Consider the following 22,175-nt stretch of genomic DNA (forward strand, 5'->3'; position numbering starts at 1 on the left):
AGAATATACGCATCCGCTGAGCCGGGATGCATTCTTGGGCAACCAATCACCCCCAAGAGCACGTTTCACCATGAGAGGGATCCTAGGCTGCACACCTTAGAGAAACCAGCGTGAAGCACATAGTTAACACTTTAGGAATCGATGTCATAGTTGCGAAAAACTAGAGAAATTATAGTTTTACAAAGGCACGCAATACCACGGTTTACAGAAAAAAAATAGTTTCCAAAACTCCAAAAGACCATACTTTTGGAAAAACTGTGGTTTTCAAAACTATAATAGTTGTTACATCCAAACACCTCCAAATTTCTAGAAACCAAAGTATTTTGCAAACCACAATATTTATCCGAAACAAAAAGACTTTGCATCCAAACGGCCTTACTCTTTTGCCAACTTTCTATTCTGGCTAACATACAAATTTCCTGTTTTGGTGAGCTTTCCTTTTTTTTTTTTTTTTTTTTTTTTTTGGCTAACTGACCGCTTTCTGTTTTTGGGAAAGAAATGCTAAAAGGCCTACTGAAGTAGGTTAGGAAAATTATTGAACTAGGGTTTCAGAAATTGTTGAACATGTTCTCCTCTCTCTGTAAATGGAAAATTGCCTTACTATTTTGAAGGCAGCGCTGACCAGCTCTAAGTTTGATAATGCAATATGCAGTATCTTTTTCTGTGAAATTAAGTTTTTTTTATGTTTATAAACTTTATAAACTTCATAGAGATCAGGGTATTACATAGCCCTAGAACATGAAATTCTGTAGCTCACAAGCTAGGTCATGTTGTGATGTAGCCTGATTCTATTTCTTTTAATGTAATCCCTCTGGTGGTCGCCGTATCTAGATCGATCTTAGGTTAGTGCAAATATCTTTTCTTTCCATCTCAAAAAGAAAAAGAATCCTTCGATTTTGTTTGCTCAGACGTGAGCCACCGCCACGTGGCCCGGCGGAGCCGTGGCTGGCTGGCTGCACGCCCGTGCTATTAAGGTGGTGTTGTCGCGTGATTCGCTCCGGTGTGGTACTGAACTGCCGCGCACCGGAGTTGAGCGGCTCGCGCCGGACGGAAAACGCGGCCGCTCGGAATCCGGCCGGTCTTCCTCCCCCCACCCCCCCCCCCCTCCTGTCTGGGGCAACTAGTGGCGGCGTCGCCTCACCGCCCAACGCGACCCGGCCGCTGCCGAGGCTGCTCGACGAAATGCCGGAGACGGAACGTGCCGCGAGCTCGTGGGGAGGCGCGCGCGAGATGAAGGCGGTGCCACCCGCCGTGTCCCGTGCCGCGCACACGGCGAAGGAAAGACACCTGTGGCGACGCGCGCGCCGGTCCTCAATCTTGGAAGGGCTGTCACGGCCAAATCCGCCGCATCTGGTTGATTGGTAATGGTTCCTCTGTCAATTGCGCCTAAGGATGGCAGCGAATGATCCTTTCTTCATGTCTTTCCAACCCAACCAGATTTTTTCCTTGCAGCGATACGAGTAGCATGTTGATATTGTCCGGCCCCTCCACCTCTCTGCAACCATGCCATTGCCCACTCACCACTTGCACGAGGCTACCCACGCTGCCTGCGCCACTGACTGGTAAGATGCCTTCGACATGTCTAGTTCGATCTGGTAGCCTATGCAGATGTGTTCTGCAAGACTGCAGTGTATATGAATCGTCTTCCTGGCTTCCTGCTCGTCTTTATTTCATCGGCACTGGCATAATTTATGAGCCATTTGTATATATGACCATTTCCCTTCGATTTTCTTTTCCTTTCACCGATGCAGACAATATCTTTCCTGCACACTTGTTTGCAAATCTTGGTAAAGCGTGAGCTTCAATCTGATATGGTCTGCATCTGTTGTTTCAGTTGGCGTCTCGACAACCTGATCGCACATAGCAGCCATGTCCCGACGCATGGGCTTCGCTGTCATTGTTCTGGCATGCTGCGTGACGGCGATAGCTATGGTTGCATGCTTCCTTATGCTGAGGTCGCTGAGGCGATCGAGGGCGCGGGAGGCGTCGCTGCGTGCGAGCCTCGTCAGGCAGAAGGAGGCGCTGCAGCAGGCGGAGCGGAAGAGCCTGAACAAGACGAACGCGTTTGCCGGTGCCAGCCACGCGCGACATCAGGTCAGCCCTGGCGGCGATCATGGGGCTGGTAGACGTGTCCCGTCTGGAGGCCCGGATGCACCCCCAGAAGATGCAGAACCTTGAGCAGATGGTTGTTTGCGCAAAGAAACTGCTCGGTGAGTTGGAAATTTACCTAGTAAAAGGCTATTTCTTGCCGTGCCTTTATTTGAATGTTACAGCTCTGCGGTATTTGGAAGCCAAAGTGTTTTTAGAGAACCAGGCATGAAATGTCGCTGTTACTTACGATATTAGTAAAAGACCTAGTTCTATATATGCATATGCCTATGCGAACGGGCCTTGATCCGTTTGCTTTACAACTTGGGCACTTTCTAATCTAGGGTCATCCTCAACAATGTAATGCAATTTGTGCAGGGATACTTAACTCGATACTAGACACAAGCCAGGTCGAATAAGGAAGGATGCAGCTAGAAGAGGTCGAGTTTAACCTTGCAAATGTTTTGGAAGAATCCATGGACATGATCAGCATTGTGGGTATCAGCGAAGGGCTTGAAGTGGTCTGGGATCCCCGTGATTTATCTATCCTCAAATGTGGAGATGTAATAGGGGACTGCAGGAGATTCAAACAGATTCTCAACAACTTACTTGGCAATTCCGTGAAGTTTACTCAAGAAGGGCATGTTGTTCTCCGTGCTTGGGCAAATAAGCCTATTGCGAGATGCTCAATCAGTGTTCCTTCAAGATTTGACTTCCCAAGCCCATTTCGCAATTTCTTATGCTTGTTCAAAACAAGAGAACATCGTGCTCATCAGCATTCCTTCAGTTCCATCCAAAATGATCCCAACACTGTCGAGTTTTACTTTGAAGTAGATGACAGTGGCATTGGAATTCCAAAAGAAAAGAGAGAGATGGCGTTTGAAAACTATGTTCAAATTAAAGAAGGGCAAGGAGGAACTGGCTTAGGGCTCGGAATTGTTCAATCTTTTGTAAGTTCTCTTTCCAGTGCAGACAAAATTCATTTCCAAATATCTATAACGATTCGATATACTTTCTTCAGTAGAATTAGTGAATTTTAACTGACATGTACTATTAATAGGTTCGTTTGATGGGAGGTGAGATTAGCATCAAGGACAAAGAGCCCGGTGAAACAGGAACCTGTATTGGGTTCAATGTGTTTATGAAGATGGGTGTAATGCAGGAAGAAAAAATGACGTAGAAGAAGGCAGATCAATCCCAAAAATAGAAACAAGTGAACCCCACTTGCGAGCCTCAACCTTCAGACAAGCTAATAGCTTTGAGGGTGGACACTGTGTGCTTCTCCTTCATGGTGATGAAACACGAAAAATCTTGCGAGCTTGGATGGAAAATATTGGGTTAAAAGTTTTGTTGGTCCCACAAGTCGAGTTCCTTGCTTCTACCCTCGAGATGTGTCATGTTGATACTTCTCTTGCAAGGACATCATCAGCCAGTTTTGAATGCCGTACAGACTACTGTTTGACATTTGAGAGGCTCGCACATGTATGAGATTTAGGATGCGTTTGGTTGGAGTGAGGTTAGATGGGTTATGATTATCTATATTTTTTTGGATGGGACGATTTAATTTTCTGTTTGATTGGATAGATAGGATGGGTCAGCTTTCTGTTCGTGGGATTAGTGGATATGATGAATTAGTTTTCTGTTTGGTTAGTGGTATTAGAGTGAATATGATGATCTATTCATATTTATAGTAGATTACATGAGAAAAATATTAGTGAATTTTTTATATGTTTTGGAATTTATCTAAGGCATTAAAAATTACTAAAAGTTATAAAAATATGCTTTTAAAAAAATTAATTAAATATTGGCTTATATTTTTGGGATCAAACCAATTAAAACGGATTGTTAGTGAAATCTAGATTGCTCATAAAAATATTTAGAATTTTTGAACTACTTTTATACTTTCAAATAAATCATGAGTTAAATAAAAAATCATAATGCATATGTACACAGACGAGTACAACGAGCACACGAGGCTAGATGGCTCCGTCCGGCCAATTTGACCGGACCAGCCATCTAGCATCTACAAAAATATTGTCTCATGCTCGGCCACTCCATACGCTCTCTCGTGCAACAAAATAGCAAGTGAACACGGATGATCATATCTAAACGGTTCTGTCTAGCCATCTAAACAGACCCTTAATAAGTTAGGATCATCTGCTCGATAGCTTTCGCAACTATGGCTCATCTTCCCAATAAATTTTTATATTTTTTAAAAAAATTAAAAATATATATATTCGTTTCGAAACTTTGCAACTCATACTCGTTTTGAACGGAAGTATATATTTACAATTTTTAGTTGTAAAAAAAATAAAAAGTCTCTCCCTAAGCGATCGAGGTGGAGACGTGACCACCCCACGGGCCATCCGCTATGTACCCGGCCTACATGCTCGACATCCTCATCCGCTCCAGTTGCTTAAGACCACTGTCGATGCTTATTTCATAGGTGATATTTAAAAGAAGAGATAGTAATAAATTGATGTTAAGGAATAAGTTTTCATGATATGCATACGTGTTACTAATTTCTTAATGTATTTTAAGTCAATTAATTATCTCACAATAGTGTAGAATTACTCAAATAGCTAATTTCAACTATAAAAAATAAGTTATTTCTCTCTTCTATTTAAATTATTTATCAAATCAGCTTTTATATTTCCGACACCTAGTTGGCTAACCTACTCCCTATCCGCCGCCCACTGCCAAACTGTGTCTTGTCAATCTGCTATGCGGTGGGCGCGCAGCTGCCGCTGTCAATCTGCATCTCAGCCTCTATAATTAAGTTAAAAAAATGTCTGATGCCGTGATGCGAGACAGGTTCGTTCGTTCGATCCGGCAGCTGTGAGCGATCAGATAGTGCGTTGAACTGGGCAGGTAGTTAGTAATATAATACTGGTAGCTTTTTCCAGCCCATGGCCATGGCTTGGCCAGTGCACTGAACCAAGCAAGCAGGCAGCCATTTCGTCACCTCTTTCTTTTTTTCTCGCCGACGGCGATTCGAAAACTGGGCGGCCGGCAACACGATCCGACGCCCGTTCCGATTGCCGTGCGTGCGTGCGTGCGTGGAAACGCGGAGCGGGCGGCAGTAAAGGACGGACACGGCCAACGAGCCGTGTGCCGGGACCAAGTTGGTGCCGTTCACGCGACGTGGCCTTGCCGCCGCGCGTCCCCCGCTATAAAGCCCGGCCCGCGCGGTGCGCGCGCGCCTCGGCCTCGGCCTCGCGGCTATCCTCGCCCACAGGCAGCACAGGCGTCCCGTGCCGCCGCGTGCTCGGACCGGACGGGCGGGACGGGAGCTTGTCCCGGACTCCGCCGCCTCTTCGTTTCGCCACGCGCGCTTCCTTCCGCCGGGGTGCCGCAGCGCCTCTGCGCGCGCGGCTCGACCTTCCGTGGGGGGAAACCAGGAGCGAGCGCGCAGATGGATTTGGGGCCAGAGCGGCTCGGGTAAGCAAGCGAGGAGGCATCATCGCCCTCGCGCAGCCCGTCTTGATGATTGCATCCGCCGACGCTGTCGCTTCGAGTAAAAATCTCATCTCTAGTTTTTCCGTTGTCTGGTTCGTTTCCCGGGCCGAAGCTGCGCGCATTACAGGAGGGGGTGCAGCGTCGTGGCGCCGTGCTGCGGCGAGGTCTTCGGCTGCCGGCATTGCCACAACGACGCCAAGGTCCGCTCCTCGTTCGATTCCTTTCACTCTCGTATTCCCGTCGAACTGCTCTTCGCCTGTCTCTTCGGCTTCCGAGGAAACGAGAGAAATAGCTGAAACGTTGGGCTCTGAATATCTGATCTGTTTCGCAGAACTCGCTCGAGGTCGACCCGCGCGACCGGCACGAGATTCCACGCCATGACATCAATAAGGTCGGTCCTCCCTGCTCCTCTGTCAATCTGCGGCTGCGCTTGCTTTCAGCGTTTGCTCGTGTCTGCTTTTTAATAAAAAAAAAATGTTCTTCTGAATTTTGGATTCATGAATCATGCCATTTTCTTTCTCGGTTTCTCCACCAATTGGTGTTTGGGTTTGCTATTGGCTGGCAGTCTGACTGCGCGATTCGCTCGTACGCCGTCTGACAGAAAAAAAATCAGATCTCTCATATCTCCTTGGGAAATCAGGAATTCCTTGTCCAGTGTCAGTATCCCAAACCACTGTCCTTTCACTGATTCATTCTATGCATGGAAGTGGGAGTATGGGGTCCTGCAGGGTTAAAAAACCGTCGGTAACCGCTCAAAAATCGCGGGTACCGACCTTCCCGGTTCGATCCGATTTCAAAAACCGCTCGGTAACCGAAATTTGAATTCAAAAAATTCGAAAAAATTAAAAAAATTAAAAAAATTAAAAAAATTCTTTAAAAAAACTAGACATAATTCTAAGAACTTCTGTGAAAAAAAATTTCAAAAATAATGTCGTTTGCATCATATTCTATAGGGAGAAAGTTTGAAAAAAATGAAAAAAATTGAAGCGCGCGGCTCAATTATTAACTCACGTTAAGGAAAAGTGTAACATGCAAACACATATTTTTCTTGTATAAAACGTATTTTAAGAGAATCTTTAAAATTGATTTCACTTTATTTAGAGTTTTATTAAATTCTCTATGATCTTTACAAAGTTCACAAGCATAAAGTGAATATGTTAAGAAACATCACTGTAATTAATTTTTTCATGTCTACTATTATTTTTTCTACGTAAATCATAATATAAATAAGCTAATGAAAGTGGTTTCACTAATTTTCAAGGTGTAATGGGTCAGTTATGAATTAATCTAGTCGCAACACATTTACACAATTATGCATGTTACAATAACTAATTCATGAGTTCATATATTTTTAAAAGATATAGGATCATGTAAGAAGACTAACAAAATTAGTTTCATGATTTTTGGATTAGCAAAGAGTAAACTATGCATTTACCTTGGTTTAACAAATAAAATTTCTCACAGAAAATTTTGAACTTTTTTATGAGTATAAATACTTTTATCATGTAGATCATGTTACAAGGAAGCCAACAAAATTTGTTTCACTTGATTTGAAGCTCGGATGAATTAGTTATTGATTTTACAAGATTGAACCCTTTTTTAGATTTTTTGTTGAACTGCGCTGAAATTCGATAAAATCGCTCGATAAATCGAGAAAACCGAGCGGTTACCGACCCAAACCGCTCGGTAACCGACCGAATCAAAAATACGAGAAAATTGCTCGGTAACCGATCCAAACCGTTCGGTAACCGACCCAAACCGCTCGGTTACCAAGAGGGCAAAAACATGATTTTTTCGCAAAAATTTAAAATTTGCCGAATGAATTTTCTCCGAATTTTTTTAAATTTTTGACCGGTAACCGCGGTTATCGCGCATTTTCGGTTACCGCCGGAGCTCGGTAACCGAGCTCCGGTCGGTAAATGGAACCTTGGTCCTGCCATGCTGTGGCAAAGAGGCCCATCCTTAGATATTTTTATTCTGCCTTTCCCTTCTTCAGATATGGTCAGCTTTCCAGGGATCCCAAGATTTTTCTCACCCTTCTTCGGAATTCAGATAAGGTCATAGCTTAGTCCTCTAGGGATCGTTCCTTCTTGATATTTTCGTTCGACACTCCACTAGTCACTAAACTTTTTTGGGCAAGTTCTGCTGCAACCTGTATGGAAGACTGGAAGTGGCCGGCACTGTGGTCCACAAGATTCTTTAAGTCCATCAATCATGCACGATTGATTTCACTATACTGAGCTGACTAAGTACTGCATAATTGAGGACATGTGGCCCAACAGATGTCTGGATTCAATAGTAGTGAATGTGCAGTCGATCGGCTAATCGTGTGTTTGGATGGCTGTATTGCTTCCGTCTGGACGAGGCTGATATGGGAATGGAACCAACTCGTCCAGAACGAGGTGGTTTAGATTTTTAAAATATTTTTATAACATTATGGACGAGTCGATACATTAAAATTGGTTATACCATGCCGTTTAGGACTAAGTACTTGATAGCTCTAATTTTCTTTCTTATTTTAAAAAAATCTTAGAATTTTTTATACATGTAATCTATACGTAACCTATTTTAATTGATTCACTTAAATAGTATGGGTAGAATTTAAACTAAAATTCTCTAAAAAGCTATTTTTGTAATTTTTAGTAATTGTTAGTGTCTCAAATAAATTTTCAATTTTTTTAAAAAAAATCACTAATATTCTTCTTATGTGATGAATTAATTTTTAAAATTATTTTCAGCCTTAGGTTATACGATGAAAAAGTGAGTTTCTTTGTAATGTTGCATTTATATGCATTTTTATCATTTCATGTGATATTCTTCTTTTAATTCAATTTGATGTGATAACGCCACATGTTCAGTTAACCAAACAAAATCTTATACCAAGTCATCTCATTACATATAACTAACCAAACAGAAATAAAACCTTATAACAAGTTGTCTCATTACATATAACTAACCAAAACAAAACCTTATAACAGGTCGTCCCATTAAATATAACTAACCAAACAGAAACATGTATCATCCTATATAGCTAACCAAACATCAAATATGTATCAGTTCATCTAACATCAATCCATCCAGCTAAACCATTCCATACAAGATCATCTCCTATATGAGCAATCAAACACTACCTAAATCAATTTTAGTCAGTTTTGATTTTTTGGAGCATAGTATGTTTGTGCCTGATTTTTGCTCTCTTCAAATGAAGAAGGCGTAGAACAGCGATAGATGTTCTTATCCTGTCTCTAAACAGTAAATAATTTTGTGGCAATTTGGAACAATTTTCTGGTGACACATATACATTATTTGGATACATGGAGTAATATTCTCCATTTTTTTCTTAAAAAATAGTGGACATGGACACAGCAATTTTTTTTTGTAGACAACGATTTCAGCAAGTGTTCCTTTTTGTTACGTTGGAAATCACATGTATTTTGCTCCCCTTAGATTATGGACTTACTGAAACTGTTCCACTTTGTCGTGTGTCCAGGTTATCTGCTCTCTCTGCACCAAAGAACAGGATGTAAGTTATCTACCGAAAAATACTAGAATAGTATTCCGAGAACATTCACCTCTGGGCTCCTCTGATTTCCTGAAAACTGTTTGTTTCCGTCAACAGGTGCAGCAGAATTGCTATAACTGTGGGGCCAGCATGGGAAAATACTTCTGTGGAAAATGCAAATTCTTCGATGATGACGTAAGCATATTTCGATTCTGAGAGATGAATCAATACTGATGTCGTTATGGAAATTGCCGCATTATTTCATAACTATTTCATGCTTCCCAATCTGACAGACATATTGCTCTGTTCCAGGTCTCAAAGAACCAATACCACTGTGATGGATGTGGCATATGCAGGCAAGTACTATACTTCCTGCTAAACTCAAAAGTCTGAAAGATTTGCTATTTGTTCAAAATGATCAATTTGGATGCGTTTTCTTCTTTCTTCAGAACTGGTGGCGCGGATAACTTCTTTCACTGCGACAGATGCGGTAAGTTTCTGCATGAACTTCTTTTTGCTACGATTTCATGGCATGTTCCGCGACAATGATTTCACTAACTCTCGTGGTGCCCTCGTTGTCATCTAACAGGGTGTTGCTACAGCAACGTCTTGAAGGATTCTCACTGCTGTGTAGAAAGAGCAATGCACCACAACTGCCCTGTCTGCTTCGAGGTGAGAGGCCTGTGTGTGTGCCATGAACTTTGCATCACAACATTGCTCTGATATTTGCGTCGCAAAATTGCTCAGAACTTTGCATATTTTTTTATCTCAGATATAAATTTCCCTTCTCTTTTTTTCCCACAGTATCTATTCGACTCGACGAGGGATATCAGTGTGCTGCAATGCGGGCACACGATCCATCTGGAATGCATGAACAAGATGAGAGCGCATTATCAGTAAGTATACCATGTTCTTCCGAGACAACATTTGTCTCCTTTGATCTCGGCGATGATCTCAAGCTGTTTGGCTTTGATCTTTCATTGGTAGCTTCTCATGCCCAGTGTGCTCGAGGTCCGCCTGCGACATGTCGGAAACGTGGCGGAAGCTCGACGAGGAGGTCGCGGCGACGCCGATGCCGGAGATCTACCAGAAGATGGTAAAGCACATTGCTAGCTAGCTCTCTGAACCTAGCTTGTACCACAAATGCCGGGCTCTGCAGCTGACCAACGCTGTGATGTGCTGCTTCCTCCTGCAGATATGGATCCTGTGCAACGACTGCAGCGCGACGTCGAGCGTGCGGTTCCACATCCTGGGGCACAAGTGCCCCGGGTGCAGCTCCTACAACACCCGGGAGACGAGGGCCGGCCCGGCGCCAGCCGCGTGCTCCAGGATCTGAGCGGCGGAGATCACAAAGACAAACGACGTCAGGGGGGGGGGGGGTGTTGAGTCCAAGCGTCCACAAGGGTATAAGATAATCATGGATGGTCATAGAAACCAATCCAATGAAAAATTGATCAAAGTTATTCGAGAATAGGAGACAAAAATGGTACCAACATGTCAATATCAATAATATTCTCCAAAAGGTGGTAATAATGCATGCTTTTTTTTACATGATTACAAATGATAAATATAGGAAACAACGTATCTTCTATTAAAAAAGGACGGAGCAAGAATTGAGAGAGAATTTCAGATAAAAGATTACATAACAAATTACTATGAGGACAGTTATTTAGATCACATGAGCCTAGTCATATCTCTGTGAGGGGGTCATAGATAGATGATATTACTCAAGTAGCTGACAACAAAAATAAAATCTTTATAGAACCCTTCTCTAAAATTGAAGTACGGGACATCATATTTCAAATAGAACATAATAAAGCTTCCAGATCTGATGTCCTTCTAATGGAACTATACCATACATTTTGGGATGTCATTAAAAATGACATAATGACAATGTTCCATCAACTGCACTCTGAAAACCTTTCACTACACGGCTTTAACTTCGGGGAAATTACACTCGTACAAAAAATAAAAAAAACACTTGCCGAATATAGCAATGCAGGTCAGTATGCCTGTTAAACGTCAGCTTCAAAATCCTCACAAAGGTGGTCACTAATCATATAAATAATTTCACAGACCGAATAATCCATCTAACACAAATTGCTTTTATGTGTGGTCAAAACATCCCAGAGGGGTGGCCATATTGCATGAGACTATGCATGAACTCCATCGGAAAATGATAAGCGGGGTGCTACTTAAAATAGATTTTTGAAGGCACATGACAAAGTAAAGTGACCTTTTTTTTTTTGCTACGGACTCTTCGGATGAAAGAATTCTCGTATAATTGGTTCTCATGGGTAGAAAGTTTTATTTCGGGGGGAAGTATAGCGGTTAAAGTCAACAAAGGTACATGTCAGTATTTCCAAACCAAAAAGGGTTTATACCAAGATGACCCATGACATTGTCGCATATATGTTAGCCACCTTAATCGAGAGGGCCAAAAATGACAGCCAAAATTGAAGGAATTGTGCCCCATCTTGTAGATAATGGACTTTCGATCCTTCAATATGCCGATGATACCATCCTGTTCATGGACCATGATCTAGAAAAAGCAAAAAAAAAAAAAATGAAACTCTTGTTATGTGCTTTTGAGCAGCTCTCTGGTCTTAAGATAAACTTTTATAAAAATGAATTGTTCTATTTTGACGTGGCAAAGGATAATGTTGAGCATTATGTGGAAATATTTGGTTGCGCCAAGGGTGAGCAACCCCAGCATTATCTAGGTATCCCAATTCATTATCATAAACTAAGGAATTTGAACTGGAAATGAGTAGATAAACGACTCAATAAAAGACTAAGTAGCTAGAAGGGCAGGTATTTAATTGCGGGGTAGACTTGTCCTTTTTAACTTGGTTCTTAGCAGCCTACCCACATACATGATGTCTTTCATAATTCCGTGAAGGCTTCTCAAAAAACTTTATTACTTTCACTCTAAATTTTACTGGCAAAGCGATAGTAAAAAAAAAAAATACCGCTTAGCAAGATGGAAAATCTTGTGCCAACACAAAGAACAAGGTGGATTAGAAATTCAAGACCTAGACATCCAAAATACCTCTCTCCTTTGCAAATAGGTGTGCAAACTACCGACCAAAGAGGGGATGTGGAAATATCTCCTTCAAAACAAATACTTACGATCAAAATCACTTTCACAAGTTGACATAAACTAGGTGATTCTCATTTTTGGTCTGGTTTAATGAAAGTGAAGCGTATTTTGTCCCGCTATGGCACTTTTAACACAAAGAATGGCTCCGAAATAAGATTTTAGAAAGATATTTGGCTGATCAATTCACCTTTAAGAAACAAATATCCATGTGTATATAACATAGTGCGAAATAAACGTAACAAGGTAGCTAATGTACTACAATCATACCCACCTAAAGTCTCATTCAGGCGGGACCTCATTGGTCCAAAGTTGGTAGAGTGGAATGATCTGCTTTCATGTCTTACTAACATCACCTTGACATAAGAACAAGATAAATTTCGATGGAACTTAAACTAACCTAGAAAATTCTTTGTAAACTCTATCTATAGAGCGTGTGTACACATCGATTCCCCAATTTAGTACAAACAAATGTGGAAACTAAAAGTATCATTAAAAATTAATATATTCCTTTAGTACTTGCGCAATGGTGTACTCATAACAAATGATTACCTAATGAAAAAACAATGGCTAAGTAATCAGAAGTTTAAACATCTTTTGTTTGAATGTCACTTCACTCGTTCCACATGGTCTATACTGCAGGTGGTCTCAAATCTGTACAAAGCATAAAGTGCACTAAACATGTTTGGAAATTCTTCTTATGGTCTTAGTGAAAAATCGAAAGTCGATATACCGGCGGCGGCGGCGGTGGCCATATTTTTATTAGTCGCTATGGTTATGTAGGAATGATATTATCTTTAATAAAAGAAAACACTTATTTTCTTTGTAGATTATTTTTACTTGGACACATTGGTTTCATATGTGATCTGTGCTATAACGGCAGGAGCACTTAGAGTTGGTGACATCGGTAAGCTAGTGGCCAGGAAGCTCTTCGTTCTGTTTAGATGACAGTCTAAACTTCGCATTGAAGTATTCCCACCATAATTCACACATTAGAGATCTTTTACTTTTGCCATGCCTTTTTGTCTCTTTTTTATTTTTTCTACTGTTTGGTTGGGTGCAATATCATATGTAAAAATCGAGAGTGAACTTTGTATAATTATATCAATTATATCAGTTTAATGTAACAATAAGAGTTAATAAAACTTTTCTTTTTAAGCTATAAGTAGCAGGTTGCATGGCGTGAAGGTGCTGCCATCCTTGCAGCTCCTCATGACCTGATCCGAACTTGCCGGGAAGGGCTCTCGCCGACGCGCAGCTGGAGAGAAATTAGAAATCACACGCTTGCATGTTCGGAGGATTTCTGTTTATCGATTGCCTGATTGATTTGTTTTGCTATAGTTGAACTGGAGCAAATTGAATTACATATATTACACGCGAGCCTCTTCTCACACAGTTATTAGGCTATGAACATGTTCCAAACACAAATTTGTGATAATTTCGAGGGAATTTCACGGTTCCAATGGGCCAATCATGTCCAAATCCAATTACATAACGGATGCTGATTTCATTCTAAAACTGGGCTTTAAATTGGCACTGTTTCTACAACAAGTTAGAAGTGTGTCCTCGGCTTATTTATGTCCGGCCCAGATATGCCTCAGTTTAGTCGAGTTTTTTTTACTTTTATATTTTTTAGTTAAAATTTAAATAAATAGATTCTCGGTGAAGATATTTATAAAATTAGGCGTCTGCCCTCTGAGAAGGTGGTAGACCTAACCACCCCTCAGAGGGCGGGTACAGCCTTCCCGTCTGGCCCGGAGCCTTACCGCCCCCTGAGGGGGCGGGTAGAGGCCCTTACCGCCCTCTTAGGGGGTGGTAAGGGGTCATCCCTGCCCGCCGTGCTGCACCGCCCGTCCGCCCCCCTCTGCTATAAAAAGGTCAAAAATTGGCCAAAAAATCATAAAAATCCAAAAGAAAGGAAAAGTTGAGAAGAGAGAGGAGAGGAGAGGGGAGGAAGAGAGGTCAGTAAAGTCCTGTTGCATTTGGGCCGTGGATTTGAAGGAAAATTTCGAGTAAGTATTTTTTTCCTTTTTATTGTTGTTAATTTGTGCAGTAGTAGTATATGACATAGATTTTAGACATTTATGACCTAGGGTTTAAAAAATTGTCAAATTTATTTAGAAAATGGTATAATAGCAGTTCAATATAGAATATTATTTTTAATATATTATTTTCAGTATGTTATTTGTAGTATATTATTTTTAGTATATTATTGGTACCTGCAGACGTAGGAGGCAACAGTAGATGATAATTTGTGAACCTAGGGTACCATTTAAAAATTATTTTATCCGATAATCAGAAATATAGTTTGTTGTCTTAACATGGGTTATGTTTGTGGGTGTTTTTACGGATGGCAGATAAATTAATTTTTCAGATATATTATGGTGAGGGTGAAATTAGGTATGGTCCCAGCGGTGTAGATCTGTCTGAATTTCGTCATGTCATGAAGGGGCTTAGTAAAGCTAATGAGAGGACTATTGTGGGTGTGTGCAAATGGCTCATGCGGTTTTTCCAACTGGATCCGCAGCAATATGAGCTGAAGTTGAAAGCTGTCCTGAGCCGTGCTAGTCATAGATACTTTGGTGAGCTTGTTCCCATCGAAGCCACATCAACTTGGAGGCAGTATGTAGATATATGCTGTGAACGTGGCCTGCCGCTTGTTTTGTTAGCTGAGGCGTACCTGAAAGATCAAAATGAGGTGAACTCTGCAGAAGCAGTAGCAGGACCAAGTGAGGCAGTGGAAGATGAGTCAGAGGTGGCTAGTGTAGGGTCCAGGGAGGAAGTTGGTGATGTTCCAGAGTTGCAACATATGGGTGTAGCTGATGAAGGGGAGCACATCCCTAGCATCATTGAAGATATGGATTTGGAGGATGAAGAGTTGGAGCAAGGCCTTGCCGATGGGGATTCTTCTGATGAGGAGGGTAATGCTCCAGTTTCTGCAGAGTGGCGGGATCATGAATTTTCGAATTTGGTGGTTAGCGAGGCTGACCAGACACCGTGGCAGTACCATGAGAATGAGGTGTCACAGGGTGCTATGTACCCTACAAAAGAGGCAGTTATTGATGCAGTGAAATTCTTGTCGTTGTCTCTTCGTAGGCAATTCAAGGTTGTTAAATCAAGTAAAAGAGAGTACGATGTGAAGTGCTTGGTGCCTCAGTGCCCTTGACGGGTGCACGCATTTAGAGGGAAATGGGTAGACTACTGGCAATGCTCAATAGTTAAGGAACATAATTGTCACATTGAGGAAATAGAGTTCGCCCACCGGAACCTGTCTTCTGCTTTCATTGCAAATGTTATGTACGGAGAGATTGTGGACAACCTAAGGTATGAGCCACGATCAATAATCCGTGTTATTGAGAAAAGGTTCCAGTACACAATAAACTATGCGAAGGCATGGAGGGCGAAACAAAAGGTTATTGAGATGAGGTTCGGTACATATGAAAATTCATATCACAATCTACCTTGTCAATTAGCCACAATTTGTGCAAGAAATCCAGGTAGCTACTATGATATCAAGCATTACCCTTCTACTGATGTGGAGTACAGCGGAAAAAGAGTGTTGCAGCGTGCTTTCTTTGTATTCGCTACAACTATCAAATCATTTAGATATTACCAACCCATCATATGCCTAGATGGAACATTCCTGACTGGGAAGTACAAAGGGCAAATTTTTTCTGCAATAGGGGTCGACGGTAACAACCAAGTCCTGCCACTAAGGTTTGCTTTCGTGGAGAGTGAGAACGGGGACAGCTGGTATTGGTTCCTAGAGTGGATTAAACATGCAATTGTTCTTGATCGACCAGATGTGTGTCTCATTCATGATAGATATGCAGGATTGTTGCAGGCTTTGCTGGATATGCAACATGGTAGCGTGCGACGGGGTGTAGCAGTACAGTAGCCCGATCTCAAAAGCAGGTGGTGCATGCGCCATATGGGTGCGAACTTCTACAGACAGTTTAAAAACAAAGAGTTAATGAAAGCTCTTCAAGAAGTTGTGTAGTCAGAACCAGCAACGTAAGTTCAATGCATTATGGGCAAGACTTGATGAACTGACTCTAAAATAAACTACGGAGGCTGCACCTAACGGTGATGAACTAATAGCTCTCGGTCCTCTCCTAACCGATACTCCGCAGATTGTAAGGAGATCGGGCTCATCTATTAGGAGCTTCTCACAGTGGATACGCAATGAGCCGAATGAAAAATGGGCTCTGTTGTACGACAGTGGTGGTGCAAGGTATGGAGTAATGACTACAAACCTTGCAGAGGTTTATAATTGGGTCATGCGAGGAATGAGGTCCCTACCAGTAGTTGGAATTGTAGAAGGCATTTTGCATGGGACCTGTAAATACTTTATTGATCGGTATGCATCTGCTAAGGTTGTAATGGAGGATAATCGTATGCTTTACGGGCGGATGCTATGTGAGTATATGGAGAAGGCTAAGAAGAAGGCCCACATGCATTGCGCAAATCAAGAGGGCACTGCGGAGCACAGGTTCAGTGTCCTGTGTCGGGATAAGGGTCGGAGGGGGGGGGGTAGAAATGAGCGGCATGTTCAAGAGTGTGTGCTAAGGAGTGGGATATGCATATATAGTTGTCAGAAGCCACAATTACTCCACAAACCTTGTACACACGTCATAGCTGCATGCGCGGAGCACCATATGCTTCCCAGGCAATATGTGTTACAGTATTTTATGAAAGATCAAATACTCAACACCTGAAACTAGGAGCTGTATGGTTACGATATTATTGACACTTTTACAAGTAACCCAGGGCCTGCAAGAATATATGTGCCTGATTTGGGAAAGATAAAGAACGCACCGGGCCGAAGACAAACTCGTCGGATTCGGAACGATATGGATGAATCCGAGGCTGGCCCTAGGATTAAGCGATACAGTCAGTGCAATAAAGTAGGTCCCTACTAGGCCTACCAGACACGTCGGTCCACCCGACCCCGTCACCTACTTCAGAGGTCACGTGAGGGTTAACCAGCGGCATCGGGACCACGATGGGGCGCACGGGTGACGGCAACGAGGGAGGCATGAGTAGCATTTTACATTTTATGTAACTAACATATGCATATTCGCTTCGTGATGTATTCCTATGTATTAAGACACGTTTATTTTGTATGGTCGACTTAGCATTTTGTAAATGCATTTCATATTCAGACACGTTCAATGAAGAAGTGACCACAGCACTAAACTTTAACCATGACTTGACAACACATTCCTCCTACCGCAGGCTTTAAACAAGATGTGACAACACTACCCAACTTTTTTCAATCAGTAAATGACAACACCGGTACTAATAAACGTGGAATCTCTGACCATGAGCAATGACACAGCTTTCCCTTTCTTCAAGATGGAATCCGATGCTCCTCCCACCAGCTACGCCCATACCCTCACTCCTTTCTTCACGAGCGAATCTAATGCTCCTGCCTCCCCCAACTATAAATAGCCGAACCTCCTTACGGTGAAGCATCGCTCATTTCTCATATCTCTCAAGTGCAATGTCTTCCTCAGCTCCATCGAGCCCACCAAAGAAACATTGGGGGACTACCATACCTGAAGGTCTCGAACCACCAATGTGCTTCTGTGGTGACCTTTGTAAGCTCCGCGAGTCGCAGGACATCTCATACACCTATGGGCTGGGCTTCTTCATGTGTGCCAACTACGAGTATGACAAGCCTTGCCATGCAACAACTGGTTATCGACCAGTACGGTAACAGATATCCGCCTCATTTCTTCCGATTTCGCACCCTCTTTTACTAACCGTTCATCTTATTCCATTTGTTCAGTCCCCTCTACCGCTCTGTGATTTTATTCAGTGGCTCGACAATGAGAAAAATGACTCACAGAAGCAGTGGGTCGACATGAACATGAGGTGGAGAAGGGAAGCGTACGCATGTCGGGAGTAGGAGCAACGACAAGAGGAACTTCGCCTCAAACGGGAGGAAGAAGAGCGCATGAGGAAGGCGGCGTACAACCGTACCGTGGCTCAGGCTCAAGAGGCTGAGAGGGAAAGGAAGCGGGAGAGAGCCCGTCGTGCTAAGGCGGCAGGTCCCGATGCCCTCCGAAAGGGAAAGTATCCTAGATGCACGCAGTAGAGACTACCTAATATAACCCGATATACTTTTCCTCTCTAAGGTATGTTATGATTAGGATCGGCGCACTAATAAGTAGGTCTTAGTGCGAACCGTACATGCCATCTTTGTTTCCTCATCGTGTCGTCGCGGTTACAGTATATTGTAATGTTTTCACCCTATGTTTAATACTATATTAGTCCTTGTTCGCACCCCATACCCACGTAAAATGCTGCGACTACTAATTACTGATTTTTTTCTCCCGCTATTACATAACCTACTACAAATTTAAATTCTTAATTTCCTTACACCCCTTCCTTTTTATTTCTTTAATTACACAAAAAATTACATTTTTAGAGGATAAAATGAAAAAAATATATTTTTAGAGAAAAAAATGCTCCCTGAGAGGGCGGTTAGCCCCTCTTGCCGTCCTCTCAGAGGGTTGCAGACGACTAGTTTTATAAATACCTTCGCCGGGAATCTGTTTATTTAAATTTTAACTAAAAAAATATAAAAATAAAAAAAAACTCCAGTTTAGTCTATTTTCCATAATTTCGTTTCAAAATCAAGCTGATTTTGACATGACAAAATCTGGGCCAAGGGTTGTCCACCACAGCCCATGTATATGCACACATACGGTTGAGGTGCATTGGATTGGAGGCACCGGTCAGTTGACTCTAAAACGTTAAGGGGGTGTTCGGTAGCCTGGATGGGGCCGGCCAGACTCACCACGTGCAGGGACATGATATTTGGTTGTTTGAACGGCTGTTTGGCTAGGCTCATTCGATGTAAAATCATTGTTACAGTCTGTTTTTTGGAAACGGATTTTATTTATGTTTCTCTCGAGCCAGACTACGCTAATAATATGATTAAAATATAATTAATGAGTATTAACTTATATTCATATATTTTAAATTAGATTAAGGTTTAATACGATAAATTAAGTAATATTGAGTATATTCATATAAAATAAATATCATGTTAACACTTGCTCAGATAAGCAGCCCAACACAATCTTTTCTTAACCAGGTTAAGCACATACAATTAACCAAATAAATAGCACTGCATACACCCAACCTAACTCAAATGAATCCGGCTAAAGATACAAACCAGACTAAGTCATACGAGCAACTAAACGGGTCCTAAGAAAACACGGCAAGAGCCGGTTGACTCTAAAATCTTAAGCTAACGAGGCAAGGTGAACAATTCACTTAGCGTGTGTTTAGTTCCTCAAATGTGATTTTATAAAGCTGTATCATATAGTCTGATTAAGTGAAATCAGCTTGGGCGAGATTATATTTGTTAAAAAAATATATTTGGTTAGTTCTATCTATCTGTATAGGCTAAGTTGAGTTTTTATTTAGTTAACTGAATTCAAAGTCGTATGAGTAGATGCAAAAGTTGATATTATAATTATTTACTCATGTAAAAATGATTTTATGATACTAACAAATGTGTCTATCTATATGAGCGAATATATAGCTTGCATCCGTTGAGCCAAGTTACAAAGTTACTCTTGAGACGGATTAGAATAGTAATTATAGTGCCAAAAATACTTCTTAAAATTATAGATATCCATCGAGCTAGCGTGAGACCAATTCGGACAACCAAAACACTTGGAGCATCTGCACTGGATCGGCTAGCTACGGCAGATCCACATCGTTCTTTTGTTTAGCTGCCGAAAAGACTGTGCTTTCCACATTGGAGCATCTGCACTGGATCGGCTAGCTACAACAGATCCACATCGTTCTTAGCTGCCGAAAAGACTGTGGTTTCCACATCGATTGCTTCAGCACGGGAGAAGAAAGAGGCTAGAAGGAGGCGGCCACAGAGGTTGGAGGAGAGGTTCTTGTGTCGGCAGCGGGCTCGACGTGGGTCCTGTACAAGCGTGGCGACTGGAGTAGCGAGCCACCGAGCTTGATGGACGCTTCCGAGAAGAGACGAGAAAAAGGTCGCTTCCGGTGAGAGAGGGACTAGTCACTAGCGGCGCTCAACGTGCTCGTAGACGGCCGAGATGCCCCCCTCAGATGCAGCGGCGCAGGCACTCGGCGCGCTAGCAAACGGCGGAGCGATCGTGGCCTCGATTGAGCAGTGTTGACATCGATTGAGCGGTGTTGATGGTGATTAGGTTGGTTGCAGGATGACGATTAAGCTGGCGGCTCACGATGGATTCAGCTGGATAAGGGCCCGGCCACCGACCACCGCCGACCGTTGGAGGAGGGCGAGCTGGGAGGGACGAGTGACCGCTCCCAACTGGATCTTCTGACTTCAATGGGGAGTGCGGTCAACCGGTCACCTTCACTTCACTTCACGGTGAGCTGTTGGGTCTCATGCGTCTCAAATGGCTGTATTGTATTTGAGGTTACAGTATTTCTATAAGTAGTGTATTTGCTACACTATCTCTTATAATATTGCTACATCACTCATTGCAGACTATCGTGCCCTCTCTCACAAACTACTATTCACCTCTGGGTTTGCAAGTGAAGTCAGAGGATATGCTCCCACTCCTCGGTCAGGGAGAGAGAAGGGTGGGTGGAATAAAAAATGTGGCATGTAAACGCAATGTATGTTATAGACGTAGGTATGCTATTGGAGATGCCCTCAACGCTTTTATTCACCGGGGTCTGGAGGCATGATGCTCGCAAGCAGGCAGAGACAATTTTGCTTTATTTTAGAATTTCCAGTCCTGATGATACACCCTCAGCGTAGACAAACTGACAATCAGAGAACATCGGCACATCACCTTTCAGTCAATGCCTTTGCGTATACACAGTCGTGAAAGCTCTATTCCCAAACGAATCTAATGCCCACGATAACAACTGATAGGTCCAAGTATACCCATCGGTACATCGCCTGGAGGCCTACCAGTCAGTACGTCAAAGTCACGCCCGTAAGGCCGCAAATGGTCTGGGCTGAAACTGGTTTTAGCAGGTTGGTTTTTGAGGATATGTTTGTTTGAGCTGTAGATTGTGAAAAGCAGCTTATAGATTGTGGATTGTAATAAGTTGGATTGTAAAAGCTGAATTATAGATTGTTACAATCTAGTGAAAGATGAATTGCTGAATTGTTACAATCTGTGTGTTGGATTGTAACAATTCAGCTTTTCCAACCAGCTGTTTGTTTTAGTTTTTAGATTGTGATCACAATCCAGCTGTTTATTTCAGCTTTTGAATTTTGATCACAATCCAGCTTTTACCATCTGAAACATACAGGACCTGAGTTTGGCTGATTTGGTTTGGTGAGGAATGGGATGAGATAGCCAGTGGGCTGTTTCAGTTTGGGCTAACAATTAGAATAGGCTGGTTTGGATTGGATTGGGTCAACCTTTTGGGTTATGATCGATTCCAAATTGTGGTTGAAACCCAGTCGAAAAGCCCACAGAGGACTGCTTCAGCGGTTCCATCATCAAAACCCTCGAGTCCTCGATGCTCGACCTCAAGGCATCGACTCCATCTCCTCCCATTGCTCCGCCCCTATTGGTTCACTGTCGCACCCTCCTCCCCGGTTGGTGGCTGCGAATCGCCGTCATTCACAGAAGGTCCTGGTTGTCACTGACGCGGGCTACGTGGCCTCTGTGACACGCACCGCAACCAGCTCGTGCTGGTCGAGCATCTGCATGCCAGGGAGGAGCAAGCCGCCGACGAGCTCATCAAGAACCAGTAGGTGAGCCCTCAACGTCTAGTCTTTCGGATCTCGCCTCTTGTCCCTTTTGACCGGCCCGTGCTGGTGGATTGTCTCCTCGATTTGTCTTGTCCCTTCTGGTACTACGCTCTAGGTTCTTGCCTTCTTGTTGTTGGATCTAGGTGCATTAAGCTTTGCTTGGATTTTGCACTGCAGCTTGTTGTGTGACGCTGATGCTCTTGTTAGGAGACGACCATGATAGTCGCATGTGCCGTTTGCTACTCTCTGGTAGTCCAATCACGAGGTTAGAAATCCTAATCGGCGGT

General features: G+C 42.7%; 1 protein-coding gene across 1 annotated transcript; it reads left to right on the plus strand.

The window, feature by feature from the left end:
* Window positions 1-4,996: 4,996 nt before the first annotated feature.
* On the plus strand, window positions 4,997-10,595 carry LOC133907952 (E3 ubiquitin-protein ligase RZFP34-like). Its single transcript, XM_062350086.1, has 11 exons — window positions 4,997-5,529; window positions 5,660-5,747; window positions 5,879-5,938; window positions 9,038-9,070; window positions 9,167-9,244; window positions 9,362-9,405; window positions 9,499-9,539; window positions 9,639-9,721; window positions 9,854-9,945; window positions 10,037-10,145; window positions 10,245-10,595. The coding sequence occupies exons 1-11, from the start codon at window positions 5,504-5,506 to the stop codon at window positions 10,383-10,385; spliced, it is 795 nt and encodes a 264-aa protein (XP_062206070.1). The 5' UTR covers window positions 4,997-5,503; the 3' UTR covers window positions 10,386-10,595.
* Window positions 10,596-22,175: the final 11,580 nt, after the last annotated feature.

Source organism: Phragmites australis, chromosome 24 (genome assembly GCF_958298935.1).
Source record: "Phragmites australis chromosome 24, lpPhrAust1.1, whole genome shotgun sequence".
NCBI classification, from domain to species: domain Eukaryota; kingdom Viridiplantae; phylum Streptophyta; class Magnoliopsida; order Poales; family Poaceae; genus Phragmites; species Phragmites australis.

Coding starts and splice junctions, on each gene's coding strand:
- LOC133907952 (XM_062350086.1), top strand. CDS start 5,504: ATGGATTTGGGGCCAGAGCGGCTCGG. Junction 5,748..5,878: donor ATTGCCACAACGACGCCAAG/GTCCGCTCCTCG, acceptor TCTGTTTCGCAG/AACTCGCTCGAGGTCGACCC. Junction 9,722..9,853: donor ACTGCCCTGTCTGCTTCGAG/GTGAGAGGCCTG, acceptor TTTTTCCCACAG/TATCTATTCGACTCGACGAG.